General features: G+C 29.3%; 1 protein-coding gene across 2 annotated transcripts in view; it reads right to left on the reverse strand.

Moving 5' to 3' along the window:
- LOC110282861 (SH2 domain-containing adapter heavyweight) overlaps positions 1-18,540 on the reverse strand; it is a 322,281-nt gene extending 303,741 nt beyond the window's left edge. The window contains exons 1-3 of one of the 2 annotated variants that reach the window (XM_071183352.1): positions 18,187-18,527; positions 17,925-18,099; positions 14,606-14,709 (exon numbers count right to left, since the gene is read on the reverse strand). In XM_071183352.1, the coding sequence (XP_071039453.1) occupies positions 14,606-14,709; positions 17,925-18,009 (189 nt within the window). In that variant the 5' untranslated portion in view covers positions 18,010-18,099; positions 18,187-18,527. Of the gene's footprint in view, positions 1-14,605; positions 14,710-17,924 lie in introns of both variants that reach the window. The other variant, XM_043042633.2, reaches the window with a different exon arrangement.
- Between the last annotated feature and the right edge of the window lie 2,214 nt (positions 18,541-20,754).

Below are 20,754 nucleotides of genomic sequence, written 5' to 3' on the forward strand. Positions count from 1 at the left end.
ATATAAAAAATTACATACCTTACATTTAAAAACTTTTAGACTGTTTTTAATAAAATAACAAAAAATTATATATAATTAAAACTTATTTTTCGCATGGAATTGTTTTCGGGAGAACAAATTTTTCAATTACGTGCAAACATTTTTCGATCAGCTAAAAAAGTTCTCTCAAAAAAAATTAAAAAAATTTAAATGGCCCAAACTTTTGACTGCTCCTTTGGCCAAACTATTTGGATTACATTTTCCAGATTGCAGCTACCCTCCATAATTTGAGGATCAGAAATCTATATCTATCGAGAAAAAAAAGGTTGTTTTTTTTTAAAGAAAGTTCGTTTTTTGTGTCGTATTTCGTGACTTAAATTATCGCTTGCACAAATTAATTAGCACATTTAAGGCTATGCCTTCAAATCATTAAGATTGAGAATCAATACGTGACTATACAATCATTAGATCACAAGTTATTCAGAGTGTAATTTTTTTTCTGCGCACTGTGCTCATATTATTTATCTAACAGATATGTTAATGTAAAATAAAACATATAAAAATCATCTTTGGTTTTAATTTTAATTGCCACCCATCAAATCGAATAAGTTGATTTCGGTTTGCCATGTAGGCGTTGAAAGAAAACGCCGTCCAAATGGGGACACAAGAAGGGGAACTTTCCCCAAACTAAATATTCTTAATTACCGGCATTCATTAAGGCAAATATCCTCTGAGAAAACTTCCTTCCGGACTTCCGAAGAAAAGAAGGAAAAAGGGAATCATCCGAAAAGTCATTTCGGCAGGGGCAAAAAGGAACACGAGAGTTCACCAATTCCCACACTAATCCCCAAGGGTGAAACAGATGCTTTTGATACAAATCTTAAGAAGACTGTAGGTGGGCCCATCTTTGCAAAACTAACAAACACTGCTCTAATTGGAAAAATACTTTCAAGCGGAATCGAGAATGAAATATTTTTCAAACGATTCCTCTACTAAACCATCCGGGAGCCACTAAATGAAATTCGATTTCGCCAAGTTAATTAGAAGATAGTCTTAAAGATCATAAAAAAAACACACTTCAAATAAATGAAATCCTCAACTAAGCATTCGTGAGATTATAGGAATACATAACAAAAATCAAAAAATAAACATTCCTCGAAATTCCTTTAGCTTCCAGCTATCCAACTATTTTATAATTACATTTTTTTTTTCCAACTTCTTTTGAACACAGTAGTTGAAAAGAACTAATCTTAAAAGTTTAGCGATGAAAGCAAGAATGCTGAAAACTTATTGAAAATAAAAGTTTCGAACTGCAATTGTACTTTAAGTCCTACTAATTGCCTTTGAAATAAATAGAGGATAATTGAAATGGTATCAAATCCATAGGTAGGTTTGTTCGTTTACTTCCTTAGCTGCTAAAAAATAGTGTTTCTTTAATTTTATTAGCAAACGAAATTAAAATTACACACCCTTTTCGTTAAATACTAAGTTTCTTTTAAATTTAAATCAGCACAGAAAGAATATTATATTGCAATCTGTGTAAAATTAAAAGAATGTCTTGCTAATTATAGAAAAATAGTCACAGTAAAAATATTACACGAGTTCTCTTTCTTTTTTTTTTCTTGCAGCTCTACAGCCTATTGCAGACTTTCACAACTGTCAAAAACTTTCTTCCATAGGGAATTAAATTTTAAACAAATAAATAAATAAATCGGATCAAGCTGAACTTGACATATGTATACTTTGATTCGTTAATTGAGTTTTTTGAACTGTTTTTATTGCTGAGTTGTATTTTGAAAAAACACAAAAAACTGAAAAATAAAAAAAAAAATTATCGAAAATTCTGAAAAATTTTTTAATTTAATATTTTTATATATTTTGTTATCAGGGATTGAAATTCAGGGATTGATTATCAGGGTTTAATATCATATATTCGGAAATATCAGAAATCTTGGATACATGAATGATCTATCCGATATCCGACATGAATGATAAATCCGATCTATCCGATATCATTCACGTCAAATATTTCCAAAAGAAAAGTTAACACTGCAGTCACTTAATATTTTAAGACATAGCATAAACATGAGAGCATAAAGAAATCCTTTTATATTTTTAACGTAAAATCTTTGAATAACATTAAGAAGTCGCTGCATTCATACAAGCAAGAAAATTTACGTGATATTCATTTATGAATTAAAAAACCTAGTTTCTTTTGTTGTGATCAGAATAAAATTAATAAAAGTTGCGGAGGTATTTTTTTTTACTAGCAAAATATTTCTTTATCACTTATTCCCAAATTTGAAGGTTTTTTTTTTTTTTTTTTTACTGATCATTCTTTCTTGTTATTCTTTGCTGTTATTATGTTTTTCATTTGATTAATAATCAAAATTAAAGGCTCAAAACTAAAAGTGGTGTTTTATAAATAATAAGTAATCAATTTATATCACATTATTACGCAACACTTCATAATAAACATATTAAAAATGGTACAACTAATTAACCGTTTTATAATTTACAATTATCAAAACAGTAAATAAATTTATATTTATTTTTAAAATAAGCTTTGTGTAAAACGAGGTACAGACAACATATACATAATGAATACATTATAAAACTTCATTAGGAATTAATTTTTCGCACTATATATATATATATATAACGAATTTTTATAGCAACCAAAATCAAAATCGAAACTAGAAAATAAATAATAGATGAAATTGCAATAGTAACCGATCAAAGGGATTAGGTTTAAATTTTATCTCAGTTGAATTGGGAGCTAATTCTTTGAAACTAAATCTGAAATAAGAGGCTTTTCATAAATGTTACGCTTGGAGGGGGGTCGTGAGGTCGTAACAAGAGAGAGGAAGGTAACAAGAAATTTTATTTTTTGGTTAGTATTACAATCAGCAAATATTTATTTATTTATTTTTCATCAAAATAAGCGGCAATTCGATCATTTAGGGATGTCATACTTGCCAATTTTAAAAACATATAACTCAGTTAAAAAAAATTTTAGCAGTTTTAATAATTTTTATTAAATCTTCGTATCATTTTACACTTACTCTGATTTTTAACCATTTTTCATTAGTTTAATAGTTTTTTAAAAACTCAAAATTGCGTCTTATGAATGTAAGCTAGACTTTCAATTTAGAAAAAAAAATCGAATTTATAAAAATTGAAGTGAAAGTAAATGACTAAAAGATTTATTTTCTCAAAAAATTTTAAAACATGCTCGATTTTTTTAACTGAGTTATACGCTTTTAGAGTCCGCAAATACGACATTCGTAACAAATGAAATCGCCAATAAGTACACATAAAATAATTACCGTTGCTATGCACACAAATGTCATAAAATTAAAACACAAAATTTAAAAATAAAATTTGAAATTTAGCCTTTAAAATAATGCAATATAACGTGCCATGTTTACAAATGTTACCTCAACAAACCATGTTACCTTGTTACCTCAAACAAAGCGTCTTTCATTTCTAGAGAAATTTTACAAAAACCTGTATGAAAAAAAAACGCTAACATACTGAATGGAAAGAAATCACAGAATGAACAGTAATTAACTACGATTTAATAAAAGGAATGGGAATATTACAAACGAATCTAAATTATTATTTCTAAAGCTGAATGATTTTATGAATAATTCGTCCTAAGATCAAGTTCGTTTAATTACTCAGGAGAATTGTTCAACAAAATTGTTATTTTTGACAAAGTAGGAGAACCGTGAATGTAACAAAAGGTAGAGGACAATGGGCAAGAGGGATCAAAAATATTGAGAAAATATGTGAATGAAAGATGGACAGCTCCTAACACAATAGAATATTTTGGGACCCTTCAGTAAAATATTTTGTTTTATTATTATTATTATCATTTTAATTAAGGTGTAACAATTAGTTAATCATCAAAAAACAAAAATAATTTAATAGAAATCATGGTGAAAGTTAGCAGGAACCCCTGGTGCAGGGATGGCGAACCAATGGCACGCGTGCCATTTATGGCACGTGATACAATATTTTGGGCACGCCACCGATCGCAATTGTTATTGCACTATGAATTGTTATAACACAAATGTTATTACACTATGAAGCATATGTAACAATTAAAGTTAACAAAAACAAACAAAAAAAAATAAACAATTTTTAACCAAATAATTAACAATTAATGCCAAAAAACAATTAATAAGCATAAAAAACAAGCTAACAATAAATAACTAGCAAAAAATTAACAGTAATGCTTGAACTAACATCTTACAACCTAATATAAGTTATTTGTCATCTAATCTGCAACAACAGAAGTCACATTGATGTTACTTAAAGTTGAATTACGCATAAAACTGAGACATAGCAAAATGTATTATTTTTCATAGTAAATAAAGAGTTTTGAGTTGATAGTATTTAATATTATTATTTTCCCAATAATCACGAAGTCAAAGTTATTTGACGCTATGGCCTCATAAAACAATTTTTTTAGAAAAAATGGCACGCTGGTGTATAAAGGTTCGCCATCCCTGCCCTAGTGTATTGCTAAAACATTCCTTCATTTAAGGAAAAAATAGAACAAATATATATTAATAGCATAAGTCATTGATATAAATAAATAAAAATATCTATAACATTTATATAATATTATAAAATCGCTTCTATAAATATTTTTACTGTGTTAAAAAGAAATAAATAGACATTTCAAATGTGTTCCTTTTTTTTTTGCAATAAGCAAGGTATTTCAAAAATAAAACTAAAGAGGTTGGATGAAAAGGCGTCTTCACGTAGCCACGATTCGCATCGTCAAACATCCGTCTTCCAAATGATTTCTTCCACGAAATTTATTTTTAAGGGGGATCCCAAATGACTTCCTTTTTCCACTCCTTTATTTATTTAGTTTCTTCTCTAAGGATTGAAACAAATCGGTATATGGATCTTCAATTTCACTTTCGCAAACAGAAAACGTCACTTTCAAAAATCTGCTCACTCAAAAATGGTACATAAGATTATTTTTGATTTGATTTTTTTTAAAAAAATATTTTAAATTGATGGTTTAATACTGCGGTTCCATAATGGTGTTCTGTGGAACCCTAAAAGGATCACAATGGTTTCACAAATTAGTACTTTTATAACCAGTGTCAGTGATGAGTTTTGAAAGCTCTGATTATATTTAGATACAACCTATTAATTCATATTTGATTTAATGTTTTGGTTGCCTTTATGAAATTATTTCAAGTGAAATGCCAAATAAGATAGAAATGACACTTCGCAAAAAAAAATTTTTTTCAAATAACAATATATTTAAGAATTATGAAAAAATGAGCCTTTATAATAGCATTGCATTAGTATTTCCTATCGCGCTTTTCAAATGAAAATAAAAAATTTAAATTCTTTAACAAAGGAATAAATCTCCATAAAAACCATTTTCAACGTCTAACACAGTTTTTTTAAGTTTCATATCGAAGTAAATCATGATTTGGTTGATTGTATTTATTGCTAGGTTATTTATGTACATCAAAAACAAATTCCTAACTAGAGTAGAAGGTAGGAAGGTACTTTATTTACGTCGCACTAGAGCTGGTTATTGACGACGGTTTGGGAAACATCCCTGGGGATGATCCGAAGACATGCCATCGCAATTTTGACCCTCTGCAGAGTGAGTGGCATCCCTGCTTTGGTAGCCCAGCGACCTACACGCGAAGTCGAGCACTTTACGGTAGAACAGTTTAACGAGGATCAATACCGCGCACACTCGGTCCCAACACAGGCTGATCAAAGTGGTCACCCACCCGCTTACTGACCGCAGCCAGTGTTGCTTGACATCTGTGAACTAGACTAGAAATAGCACAGGGGCTGCAAATTTAACTATCGCACATAAAACTAAATTTAAGATTACTAATGATAAAACGATGAAAAATCTTCATTCCTCTAATAAAATATTTTAATAAAAAGTATCGTGATATATGGTTAAATTTAAATATTTTGTGAATATATTGCGAAATTAAATATCCTTTATTGAATATACAGTCAACCCTTAAACCATAGTTAGATTTCTCATTTTCCCGTAAGTCTCGAATTATTTAAACAGTCTCATCTCAAATGTAATAACGTTTACAATTACATTGAAAAACTTTATTTACGAAGTCGGGCTCTTGCCGAAAGAAAGTTGATTATTTAAGGTTCCGTAGCCGAAAAGAATTGTGAATCGGTGGATTAATATTATCATTGCTGATTTTTTTTTTTTTTTTTTTTCATAATTTTACTTTAGGCATATACGTAAGAGCTTTTCCAAAAAAAGTGTTCCTTGAGACACGTAAAATTATAGAGGATGACCCCTCATAAACTCTTCAGATATTTCATATAATTTTATCACTTATGAAACAATACTTTAAAATTTATTTTTTCTGTTTCTTTACCTTCACAAAGAGTTTGTCTGTGTAAAAATATATAATTTGATTTACCCTTGTCTGTCAAATTTTTTTTATTACAATGAAAAATTATAAAGAAGATAAGAAATTTCATTTAAGTAGCCTTTTGCACAATTTTATGGCATAATTTCTAATTATATGAGCATGGAGGATTTTGTTTCGCGACCAAAAAAGTGATGAAATACACTAGTGCTTTATTTTCATAGCATACAATTATATTAACTGTCGGTTTCAGCAACAGCACAGAGAGTTCCATAAAAAGGGTGCTCCTTAATTTAGACCCTAACCACTTTCACGAAATGTAAAGATACGAAGGATCGTTTACTCAAAACTTACGTTACTGGATGGTACATAAAACTATGAAGTCTCCCAAATAAAAAACTATAAGTTAGTTGTTAAATAGTATTTGTTAGACATGTATTTTATTTCAACAATTAAACCAGTCTATCCATATACGAACGTGAGGTAGCGTATATACATCGTGGTACTCACAATTTTACCCAGGTATAAAAAGTTCCACTTTAAAAATCTAAAAATCAATGTCGCAATAAACCAAAAGATATTACTTATTAAAGTTAAAAGTCATAACTTTATATGAAAAAAAAAGTATTGATCATGAGAATTCACCTAACCAAGCCTGTGCAACATGCACAGTGGGGACAAAATAATGAGTTCATAAAGCAGTGCCTCGTAATTAACACTAAGAACTGAAAACACCTAACGGAGTTTCGATTTCAAATTATTATTCACTTTGCGAATTAGAGAATATGAACGATTCTGACGCCTCATTCAAGTTCAACAAGTTGTTGAAGTAATAGTTCATGTCTCCATATCGAATTGTCTTCATGCATGGTCTGCAACCTTCAAGCATGAACAGAAATGATTTCACTTTCTTCAAAGGATGACCGGCCTTTTCCCTTTTTTTTATTGTTATTACCTAAATTGTTACAGGCTGAAAAGCACATGCAATCTATCTTTATATCTCTTTTTTTCGTTACAGAAAACGATATCAAAGAAAAGAAACTTTTTCGAAAGAGAAAACTCAATTATTAAAAACTATAACCAGTCGATTATAATCATAACTCAAAAATCAATTTGTAGAAGAATATTTTAGCCCTAAATAGTACACAAAATAAAAAAGAAGAAGGAAAAAAGGTCTCTATCAACATTTGATCTCATTATCGGATTATTACGTACTGGGCAATTCCACGAAATTGTCAACTTCTAAGTGAAATTTTTTTTTAATGAATTGCATATTTTAATTTTAAAAATATGTTCAAAAATAGCCAAAGTCTACATATTACTGTTTAATTTTTGATAATTTTAAGTTTTTTGAATCTGGCAGCATTCTAAAGTAATCACATGGCTGACAAGTGAATTCTTCACATTTGTGCTCAAATTGTTTTCTTGAAAAATACTTATAAAATAAAAGAAATGTATCTTTCTTTTGCAATATTTTGATAAAAATATGCATATAGTACAAAATTTAAACATTTAAAACATAGCCTTTAAGTCATTTTAAGTTTAATATATTAAATAAAAGTAACTTTTTTTTGTGTCATTCCGTCACATGTTTTAGTATATTTTTTTAAATAGCAACTGCGTTTTTGAATGAAAATGTGTATATTTTGGAATATAAAGCAGATGTGGCATAAGAATCAATGAGAAATTGTAAAATTCTATGCATTTGATTATTAACTTCCAATAATTAGCGTGACGGAATGACACATCTTCGGCGATGGAATGACAAAACGAGTCCTTGAGAAGCTTAGTCAAAAACTAGGGAATTATTTTTTTTTCAATTAACCTAATGGCTAAAACAGCTGTTGAAAGACAGATAAAATGTTGAAAAAGACCAAGATCCCCATGATATGATGAAGAAAAAAAACAGAGAAAGAAAGGCAGAGAAGAAAGCTTCCGCGACAAAAGTTGGACTTAAAAAACTCAGAAGTGCAAACGCTGTTGTGCAGAGATTGTGTAAACAAAGAAAAAATCAAATTCTACCAATCTCTTCACATACAAATAATTTAAATTCCCTATACAAATTCCTGCAGAGTCTTGGTAAAGCCATAAAAAAAAATTGTACACTCACCATAAAAAAAATTGTACACTCACTTCCAAAATCACCAATAGAGGTAAAAAAATTAATTCAGTCTTTATGTGAGAAGTATTTAACATCGAACTCAAAAGAAACTAAGTGAGAAAAGTAATGTTGATGAGCTGTTTAATTTGGTTAAAAAAATTTTACTGTCAAGATGATGTTAGTTACAAGCCCCCAAGTATGAAGGATTCAGTCATAATACAAACTCTGACAGAGTAACGAAGAGTGCAGATGCAATATATACTTATGGCCTTAAAAGAGGCTTTTCATAAAGAAGCATATATTGATGTAAAGTGTGTCTTATCTCATTTTTGTTCTTATTCTCATTTTTGTTAAGTGTATTTCATTAATACCTCACAGCACATGCACCTATAAATACCATGTAATTGTGATGTTGTTCTAAAAGGCCAAACAAGATGTTGGCTGCTGTAAAACGGCACATAATATGTAAAAGAATTTTATGATTTCATAAAGTCGAAGCAACAAATCGTTGAAGTTTTGTTTTTGTCCAGCTATTCTATTTAAGAGAGGGCAAAAGAGAATGACTTCAGCTAGACACTTGCTACATTAGCATTGCCAGGAACAAGAGACCTGCACTAGATGCTCATGTAGTTGAGAAGCGAATCATCAAAATTGGAATGCTTTCTAATTTTAACCAAAACCAAGTGTATGATTTGAAAAGCCACTGTTTTGAAGAGGAAATGGAAAATATGATTGAGGAGTATGCGGTCGGCTCTTTAATCATTGTCCCATACTGCGAAAAAAAAGAAGGCACATTTATATGCAGCGCAAATTACTTTGATAAACAAAGACGATTTAGATGTTAAAGTATTTAAAGAACATGGGACAAAAATTGATTTATGCATAAATTTCCTGAGAACGAAGATAAGATGTGACATTGGCAAGTTAGATATAAAACCTCTTCTGAGACAACCTAATTTTCAAATTGTTGAAATTTTAACTGATTCTTACGTAAATATTAATTCTGTTTATCTGTTACATTCTGTTTATCATTTACATATTAATAAAACATTTTTTAAATGAAGACTTTCTTCCACTAAACTTTTTGTCATTCCGTCACGGTCATTCCGTCACAGCAAATAGATGTTAATAACTGCTAGCCAACCTGAGGTTAATTTTCCAAATTCACAATTTACATTGCTTACACATTATACTAAAAGTAAAAAATAGTTCAGGAAAATAATAGTTGCAAAATTCACAGAAACTACCAGTTCTAAGCGGCATGCCGAAAGCTTGGTTGCCAAAATGTCATTCCGTCACACAAGTAAAAAGTTCATAAAATTAAAAATAAAAAATTCTTTTTTTTTAGTTTATGAATCACATTATACCAAAAATAATGATATGCATGAGAAAAAATCATGTTTATTTGAAATTAGATGCATAGAAACTTCAATTAATTGTCATCATGCAAGTCAAAATGTCATTCCGTCACATATGGAATTGCCCTACTAGGACTGAATAAAGTTCGAGGGCCTAACCTGAAATATGCTAATTAAAGCAAACGATAATTTAAGTTACACAATCAGCCACAGAAACGTACTTTGTCCAAATAAATATGCATGTTGTTTGTTGAACTTTGATTTCTGAACATCAAAATATGGGAGTTCACCGAAATCTGGATAATACGATATCAATAGTTGAAGCAGGAGAGCAATCAAAAATTTTATTCCCTCAATATTAATTTCGCTTCTTTCGTATTTCGCCGTGTAAAATGTACATATCATTATTGAGTATTCATAATTAATAATATTTGATATGAAAAATTACGCAATTTGAAATTCTAAATTCAATCTGTGAAATTCTAAATCCAGCCTATATTTCAAATAACATAGATTATATGTTTAGTAATTGATTTACAAATTAAGCATTAATTATTTTGATTGTGCTATTTTAACAGCTCTTTAATTATAAAATTAGCCCCATTATGCTCCTTCCTTTACAATGAAAGGAATTGCAAAAATTCTGAGGAAATGCGTTACATTTATTTTTTATTTCCAATTGTTGCTTTTAAATTTTCACTTACTAAAAAGAGATATATTAAATAGCTTGGAAGCTATTGTTTAAACTTGATTGTAATTATAAACTGCTCAAAAACATTATTTTAATATTTGACAATTTATTTTGAAGTAGTTTCTTCTACTTGGGTTGGAAGAAACCTATTTCCTCCACACCAGTTTTTTTTTCCTTGATTTTTTTTTTTTTTTCACTGTTTTTTCTACTCTGGATGAAACTTGCCATCCCTGGTCTGAACAATGTAACAGGATTTGATATCAATCAAGAAATTCAATTTTCAAGAAATATCGATAGTTTTCAAGGAACCAGTAATTCTTATCTTTCATTATGTACACTCTTATCTGGTAGAAAGCAAAAATTTAATCCTTATCTTAAAATAAAACAACACTGCCAAAAGTGACAGCAAGAATTTCATACTTAGGCTACTATGTTAATATTCTGAAGAACTCTTTTATAAATAAAAATGTTTTTATTATACCAAGTCGGGCTAAGCCTTCTTGACGCATAGAACTGTGTGAACACATTTAAACCTTTTTGTTGTCACACTGCTATAGTTTAACAATAATATTCGTCATTTATTCAGAATAAATTCGTTATTTCATTCAGAATAAAATCGGATTAAACTCAATTTTAACAAAAAAGAATCACGGAAAAAAAACAAAAACAAAAAAAGTGAGATTTCTTAACAGAGATAAAGAAAAAACTAACAATTCAAATTTCCATTTACAGCGATTAAAGTTTCCGAACACTCATTACACAATTTAACCATTACGTCCAGGAAATCTAGTGAGCGGATTTCGTGGGACAAAGCTAGCTTTTTTTTTAATTTATTTATTCATTTTTTGTGTGAAGAAAGTGTAACGAATTCCGTCATAGTGAAGAAATTTGGCGACAAGGACAACCGAAAAACACCGGAAAATAAGACTTGAAAACTAGCCTACTTTACGCAGCGTTGCACATTTTTTTTTTTTTTTTTTTTTTTTTTTTTTTTTTTTCTGTTAGGCTGTTACAAAGAGAAACTAGCAGAAAGAGTTAGTAACAAAAAAAGAAGCATTCAGAGCGAAGTTCTGAACGATTACTTTTTATTAAACTTGAGAACCAGATACATGCATTATTACGAACTGTTGTAAATCAGGCTAAATTGAGAATAATTTGACTCCTTGTCAAGAAATTATATACATTCTTGAAAGTAAACTTCATAAAAACAGACATGTTTATGTGTCATATTCAATTAAACCACGTTTTCAGTTTTCGATGCACATCATTCGCCCAAGCTAGATAAAGAATACTTTACAAAATAAAGTATACAATAAATACCTGTTTTTCGTAAGGGTTTTTTTATTTTTTTATTCTATTTACCAACAGTACGCTATCATGCCAAAATAAATTCTTCAGTTATCCATAGCTTTTTCAAACCATTTCCACGTAGTTTTTTTCAGATTTGAATTGTTTAATACGATAATGTCGTTTTACGACATCCGAATTTTAAAATTGTGTAATCCCTTTTTTACAGGCTTTATTCGCGAATTTTTCATCCGTTAATCCACGTTATTTTCCCACTGTTTTCTTAACAGTTATTTTTCGTTTTTACGGTACATTTTACATTTTTTTTTCTTTAAAAGGACGATATTTTTAATGCTGTAACACACTAATTTCATGTTTAATCTCAATTCGCGACAAAAGCGTCATAATTCAACATCATTTTTCAATCGTTTTATCGACAGTTATTACAGTTGGTTAACTTTTTTTCGATCATTTCCAAATTCTTCCGTAGGTTTCAACCTGGTTTTGAAAATCTCGATACAATATTAATACAATATTATACAATACGCAAAACTTTCGAATTGCGAGAATTTCGCACATTTTAAAACCGATTTGTAGAATGTGCAAGTTTATCACACTAATAATTTTTAGTTAAAAAAATTTTGAATCTGGAATATTGTATGTCTCTAAAGAACTACACAATTTTATGTGAAATACAATGTTCTTTTTTGAGAGATGCAGTGTCCAATTCAATTTCTTGCATTCTCTCCCTTTTAAGGTTTTGAATGAATGCAGGACTATAATCCATAATTAGAAGGGTTGAGGTTGTACGATAAAAAGATAAAATCATGTGCAAACGTAATTTAGATGACGTAAATAATTCAGTTTTTTATTATTATTATTATCATTGTTATACGAGTCTTAATAAAAAATCTCTTGTTAAAACTTTAAGGGTCTAAAAGTGGAAATTTTAAAAATGGTACGAAGCTTTCAGAACTATGTCCTATACCAAGATAATTTTTTTTCATTCATATTGTAATGTAATAGTTATTTTAGTAAAAACTGCATAAATCATCGAACAAAAATTTAATTCCTAAAACAAAATTTAATTTATTTTGTCTCAGGTATTATTTGAATAGTGTTATTTGAACTTTCATACAAGTGTAAATATTTATTAGGAACCATTTAGTAATCATTCGATTGTAATATATATGATTATGTTGCTTTTTCTGCAGCACAAAATTTATTACAATACTTTATCGATCCAGATAAAGAATGCATCTTTTTGAATAAATTTTCATCTCGCTAATGTTCCATAGATTTGAGATCTCAAAATTTTTATGGCCAGTGTAAGGAAAAAGGAAATGAAGTAACCATCATATTCTTCCAGCAAATCCGTTACCTGAAGGTATCAATCACCACTAGGGATAAATCATCAGCAGTACAGGATGTACTAAATGGCATTTAGATATATGATGCCTTATTCAGACTAACATTGACATGAAATAAAGATCCCAAAGCATGCAAGTACCAACCTGATCAGCTAGCAAACATCGTGCTGCCATACTTCAATTACATTAAACTGTCAAATGAAATGGTCATAATAAAGTGTTAGTTCAGAGCAATACACTTAAAGGATTTAAAATTGAATTTTTATTAATATAAAGGAAAAAGGGTTGAAATTTTGTGTCCATTGTTTCTAAGACAATGTAGAATTTAAAATTGTGCATCTTGCAGCATTATTTTATATTATCTACACAAGCAGGTCTAAATAAATGTGAAACTTTTCAACAAGCCTAAGGTATGTAGATAAAATTGTGACAAATTGTACCCCCTTCTTTCATATATTTAGAGAAATAAAATAAATTAAATGAGAAAACAAATTAGTATCGACTAAATAATAAATAGAAATTTTTTCCACACTTTCAAATAGATATTATGTATTTTGTAAAAGAGAAAGAAAAATAATGATTTGTTTAAAAATATTTGAATATTTTTTCAAAAAAAAATTAAGAGCAAAAGTAAAAAAGAAATAGTGCATAAACTAAAAATGATAGCAAATTCTTATTGTTTTTGTAAGACTCGGCTGAGCAGCACTTTTGACCTAGTCTTTAATTTATTTGCAAGTATGGGCTGTGATAGTCTAAATCTACTAAGGAAAGCTTTAACATATTTGAAGAAATGCTTGCAAATTGAACTGAGATTTTTTTTTTTTCTACAAACTACAATAAACATAGGTTTCTACACCAATATCATTTAAAAACAGAATTCTTACAAGCCAACTAAGTGCAAAAATAAAAATTAAGTAAAGGAATTGCTTTTGCAAGACATGTGAAACAAACGGATGTCTCAATAACATTTGTCATTGCATTATAAAGTAGGAAAGACACTATCGAATCAGCTTGTATTTTAGTATGAATATTGGTTATAATAAAATATGGTCATGAATTATCAGCTATCCCTTTTAATGAATCTAAATTAGTTCAATTAATTATTTAATATAAAGAGTAAAAGATTAAACTGCATCCCATTCAATCCCATCTGAGAGGGAAGGATCCAGAAAATATTAACGTAAGGGGCCCCCATTGTTGCCAATCTTCACTGATTGCATCTTTCAGAAATTTTATAAGCTGATTTCTTTTTTAAAAAAATAAAAAATACTGGACAAGACAGTAGTTTCTAAATCATATAATATTTTCACTTGAGAACATCACTAGCTGTCAGTAATCATAATAAAATTGCATTTTACATAATCATATTCAATAATCATTTTCATTCCTATAATATAAATCTACGAAGTTGTGAGTACCTCAGGCTTCTTTTTCTCTTGAAAAACAACCTCTTTTTTCTGATCAGCTCCAAATTTAGGAATATTTTCATAATCATGATCTAGAAATTCTTCTTTGGGGCATTCTGTAAAATATAAAAAGTCACTTTTAGAATGTTAATATTTAATGACTACTTGCCAACTTTGTGTGGAAAAAATAAAAACATTTAATTAGGCATTGTAAAGTTCTCAATACATACTTTTTCTTAATTTTAACACAATTAATATCAATTCTAAATTAAGTTTCGGTTACAAATTCATGTTTTCCATTATCAATTATTTTTATTTCTCCTTCTAAAAACAAACTTTCCCAAATAAATACGATTTTCAAATTATTTAATTTTTTATCTACATTCAAAAGATTTGGTATAAGACAACACATTTCTGAAAATGCTTAACTTGCTTAATTAAATTGAATGTTCTCAATTTTCATTACAAAATTAAACTTAATGATCATTCAAACAGACTTTAAAAATAACAAGCAATATATATTTCATGGTTTTTTATTTAAGTCAAAATAATAAAAAAATTATGCTTAAAGATATTAAAAAAAATGTACAATACAATTTGCTAAAATCTGAGAGTGAAATTTCAATTTTTCACTAACTTGTGCAAGTCTGAAGTCAAACTTTAGCTGCATGAATTTGTAAGTGTACCAACCATTTTTGCATTAAAAAATATTTTTAGGAAGCTAACAAAAATATTCAATCCATAAATTATTAAAAAGTGATAATTTTTAAATAATTATTTTCTTTGAAAAACTAATCCAAATAAACTAAAATCTTTTTTTAAAAAAAAGACTTACATTAATGCAACTTTCTTTTTAGCTTACTTTTATATTTTATATTAGCTATTTTTTGAGATTTATAATAAAACAGCACATAGAGTATACAAAAAGTTTAATAATGAATTCTGAAGAAAATGAAACAAGACACTTAAATTTTGATCTTTCGTCACTTGCAATATAACATGTTCTTCATAAATATATGAATTTCTTGATTCTGAACTTTTTTTTGTTAGCAGAAAATATTAGGTCAATGTCACTTTTACTACATGTTTTTACAGTGTTGAAAATTTTGATTATGGTTGTCATTTGAACAAATTTCTTTATCAGAATATGATGGGTATATTAACTTTTATCCTTAAAACAACTAATTAAACAGCGAAAAAAATTAATCACGACTATTACTATTACAACTAAACTTTTACCAGAAGGCACTAAGTATAATTTGCTGTTACCAAAAATGCTACATCACTATTTATGTACCAAGAATCTATTGGATTTAGAAATAAATGCTCTTTTATAGAAACCAGAATTACTTCACATATAAATGAGAAACAATTATAGTTCCATTGAGTTTTTAATTTAGAGGTTTTAATGATAATGTAATATATATAAATATATAACTGATTTAGTTTGAACTTTAAAAACCTTTAGAATGAAACAAACTAATTTTAAGTCAGTATCGAAATTCAAAACACATCCAATAAAATATTTTCAAAAAAATATGCACGAACAGATAAATAATGCAATTTAATTTTAATAAACATGTAAAATGCATAAATTTAGCCTACAATTTCTGGCTATCCAATTTTATTACTATCTGCGCTATTTCTACAATAAAGTTATAAGCTTGACTAAGTTTACCATAGCTTAGTAAAAATCATTTTGATGTAACGTATCCTAATGTCCAAAATTTAACAAATTTAAAATCGGAGCAGTGAACCACAGAAAACTGAAAAGCTGTTAATAAAGAATACAAAGATTGAATAAAAATGAAACCACATATTTGTATATTTTTAAGACTCATTTAAATCAAAAAACAATACAGCAAATTCTTTGAAAAAATTTTAAAAAAATGAATTGAGATTGTGCAAGTAGATTTTGCAGAAAACTTAATTAAAATAAAAAAAATCCAGGCTACTCATTGGAACCATCAACTGGTCATAATTTTTACGGGTTATGTTTGGTATACAATTAAAAAAAGAAACTAGATTTGTATTTGTAAAGGATAAAATGAAAAATGCCAGTTTTCGCCTTTATTGATGCAAATTTCTTTCTTTAATCCCAGACTTATCCTTTTCTTTAATCATTTTTATATAATTTTTTAAGTGAAGATATGTTATTTAAGTTCCTTAAAAAAGATAAATGTAAGATTAACTGTGATCAAATTTTACAAAAATTTTTAAGGATCCAGAAATTTTATCAAATGGTCCTATGGTACTTGACTTCTCGGAACATTTAAATTTCAAAATGCTGAATTAGCTAAAAATATATTTCTAAATAAAATTTTGTCAAGTTGCAAAATTTTTTAAATATCCATTACTATTTACAAGTGGCTAATTTTCTATAGTTATTAAGATCATTTTCCAGAAAAAGTCAAATTATAACAAGCATACACTCCTTTAAGTATTCTAGTTTTTTCTTTTATAGTTTAGGCTGAATTTTTAAAAGAAATATGATAATGTGATGGCTAAAAAAAATAATACAAAATTTAGTAACACTACAATTTTAAAAAATATAACAATCTGAAAATTCCTTAGTTTGGCATTTTTTTATAATGTATAAAAATATACATAAATTAATGAAAAAAATTCAATTGTTTTGCTCGCAAACTACAGTAAATTGATCTATACAAACTGTTCTTCAAGCAACTATCAAAATTCACCTAAATTATTCAAAATCTACTTAAATTATCCGTGAAAATTTAAGTAAATATTTATTCAATAGTAAATAAGAAATTCAATTGCAGATTATTATATATGATAATAAACTCAATTCCACCATGCTACTGACAGAATATTTTTATACTCAATTTTAGCACACTACTGTCAGAGTGTTATTGTACTCAATACCAGTATTTTACTGATAGAGTAGTACTATACTCAATAGAAATTTTATTATTCAATAATAAACTTTCCAGCATGCTAAAGGAAGATTATTATTAATTTGATTATTATTAGTATTATTATACTTAATAGAGAGATTATTATACTTAATAGAGAGATTATTATACTCAATAGAGAAATTATTATACACAATAATATACTCAATTCCAGCCTATTATTGACTAAATACTTCTTTACGGGTTTATATCACTGCTAAAGAATAAAAACAATTTAACAAAATAAAATCACATTAATTTCAAAAGTTACACAATTTATAAAATTTACGAGCAAATAATATTCCCTATTCATCAAAAAGATTAATAAGAAACCATACCAAAACCAAATAATCACATTTTAATTTTGGAATTAAAAAAAAAAGCATAGTTAAAAAATTTAAAAGTCAGTAACTTACGCTCTCCTTGATAATCTGGTCTCGGAGGAGCAGGAGGATTTTTCTTTTGACCGAATACGAAGTGTTTCAAAATTTTAGCCATCATTTAACTAACCTAACAAGTCGAGATCAGTTAACTTGATTCACCTGTCAACATAAGGTGAGAGTCGTCTGATGAGTCATCGGGGGATTTTTGCTGTAAAAATCGAAATACTGATCACGATCAGTCAATCAGAACACTTCTTGAAAGAAGAAACTCAAGTTTAATTTCTGTATTAATTACTCGATTCAATTCAACGAATAAAATGCACACGTGTTTTCCAGTAAAAATGATTTATTATTCAAAGATCCCACTATTATAAGCCCATCAAGTTAACAAATTGAGAAAAACATAGTATAACCAAGCAGCTGTTGCAGGTGCAACCAAAACACTGAAATTAACCTGTGATTCAACAGTAGTTTGGTAGTAGTAAATTTCACCACTAGATGACAGTACCTTAAAAATTTAAAAATCACGTTTGCGTTAAAAGGGAAAGATTTACGAAAATTACGACGAATGAATTACGTAAATTAGAAATCGTAACGGTTTTGACCAGCAAGATATGGGAGGATGCCGCAATCTGGAAAATATTTGGAATCAATACTTTTAGCAGGAGAGCTGTCAAAAATTTGATTCGTTTAATAATTTTCCTTCCTTCGTATTTCGTCATTGGAATAGAGTTGGTCATTGGCGATCGAAATGGGCTGCAGGTGGCGTAGAGCAGAACTCTCTACCTATGGCAACACTTCGCATGCTTTCCCCATTAGAGTATGGAGAGTCATAGAGGAAGGAAATACGTTAGTTTCTCTCCTGATTTTCATATGGATTAAAATCTTTTAAGTTGGAAAACTATATGAAACTGAAAGCTACATTAAACATAGTTCTAAAGAAAAGCATCGTCCCACAGTGGGCTGATCGTTAAGACACGGTTCCCAGCAGATCACCGAAGTCAAGCATAACTGGCTGTGGTCAGTGTGCGGGTGGGTGACCACTTGGATTAACCTGCATAGGGACCAAGGGTGTGCGGTATGGGTCCTCGTTAAACTGTTCTACCGTAAAGTGCTCGACTTCGCGTGCAGGTCGTCGGGCTACCGAAGCGGGGGTGCCACCCCTCTGCAGAGGATCAAAATTGTGATGGCATGTCCTCGGATCATCCTCAGGAATGTTTCCCAGACCGTCGCCAATAGCCCATTGTGCAGCTCTAGTGCGACGTAAATGAACTATAAAAACAACAAGGAAAAGCATCATGGAAATTTTTAAAAATATTTTTATTAAATAAAAAGGAAAAATATTAAGAAACGGGAAAATATCGTAGTACAATCCTATACAACTGAAAAGAGGAGGAGGGCCAAAGGAGAAAGGAGAGAAGGGAAGGGAGGAGGGCCAAAGGCATGAAACCGGTCTCTCCCCAGATGGCGTATTCGATCGTTGCGATCGAAATGGGCTACAGGCCATAATCATCTAGAAGAGGTTATGTACAGGTGGCGTGGAGCAGAACTCGCTACTTATGACAATACTTCACATGCTTTAGCGTGTAGAGAGTCATAGGCGAAGGAAATACGTTAGTTTCTGTCTTGATTTTAAATAGAGTAAAAACTTTTTAGTTGGGAAACTAAAAAGAACCGAAAACTGCATTAAACATAGATCTGAAAGAAAACACTTTGGAAATTTTAAAAAATATTTTTGAAAGGGGGAGGGTCAAGACATGGAACAGGTCTAGACACAAAGTCACAAAACCATAACTAGAGAACTTTTTATGCAAACTGAAAAACTTTTGCACACAATTATAAAATTCGTTTACCCAAGATAATTCCCCTCAAAAATTTAATGTCAGTAAATATTTATAATTTTTATTACTTTACTTAATAAAAGCCGAAAAAGTTTTGACTTGTAAGTGCAATAGTTTCTAAGAAATCAAATTTTAAATATACGGCTTTTTAAAAATTCGATTTTTCAGGAACTATTCAACAGACTTCGCTCAAATTTTGTATTTTGCAGTGTAAAATTAAATTTAAAATTTGTGTATCTAACCATTCAAATTTTTCAAAAAAATCCCCCCCATCCTTAACATAAGTGTAAAATTATCGCGTCCGAAGTAAGTTTCTCCCGAAATATCATCTTGATATCTTATTAATAAAATTTATATAATTTTATAATCTTTACTTTTAATCGACACTTAAGGTAGGACTGGGAGTGTAGGGCTCAGAGTTGTTGTAGTTCATTTACGTCGCACTAGAGCTGCACAATGGGCTATTGGCGACTGTCTGGGAAACATCCCTGAGGATGATCCGAAGACATGCCATCACAATTTTGATCCTCTGCAGAGGGGATGGCACCCCCGCTTCGGTAGCCCGACGACCTGCACGCGAAGTCGAGCACTTTACGGTAGCACAGTTTAACGAGGACCAATACCGCACACCCTCGGTCCCTACGCAGACTGATCCAAGTGGGTTACCCACCCGCACACTGACCGCAGTCAGTGATGCTTCACTTCGGTGATCTGCTTTGAACCGTGTCTTAATGATCAGTCCACTGCGGGACTGTAGAGCTCAGAGGGGCACTATAGTCAGGGCCCCTTAAAAAATGAAATTTCTTTAATTTTTCGAAAATGTTTATCAATCGCTTAAAAATTTAATTTACATAATTTGGAAAAAATTGTAAACATTTTTTCATAATTTTATGTTTAATTTTTATAAGCACTTCATTTTTTATTGGCTTATTTTATTTTTAAAAAACTATTATTTTAACAAATTATAAAACTATTTATAACAATTTAGTTAAACAAATTATAAAATTAGGTTTGTTAGACCT

Source organism: Parasteatoda tepidariorum, chromosome 7 (genome assembly GCF_043381705.1).
Source record: "Parasteatoda tepidariorum isolate YZ-2023 chromosome 7, CAS_Ptep_4.0, whole genome shotgun sequence".
NCBI lineage: Eukaryota > Metazoa > Arthropoda > Arachnida > Araneae > Theridiidae > Parasteatoda > Parasteatoda tepidariorum.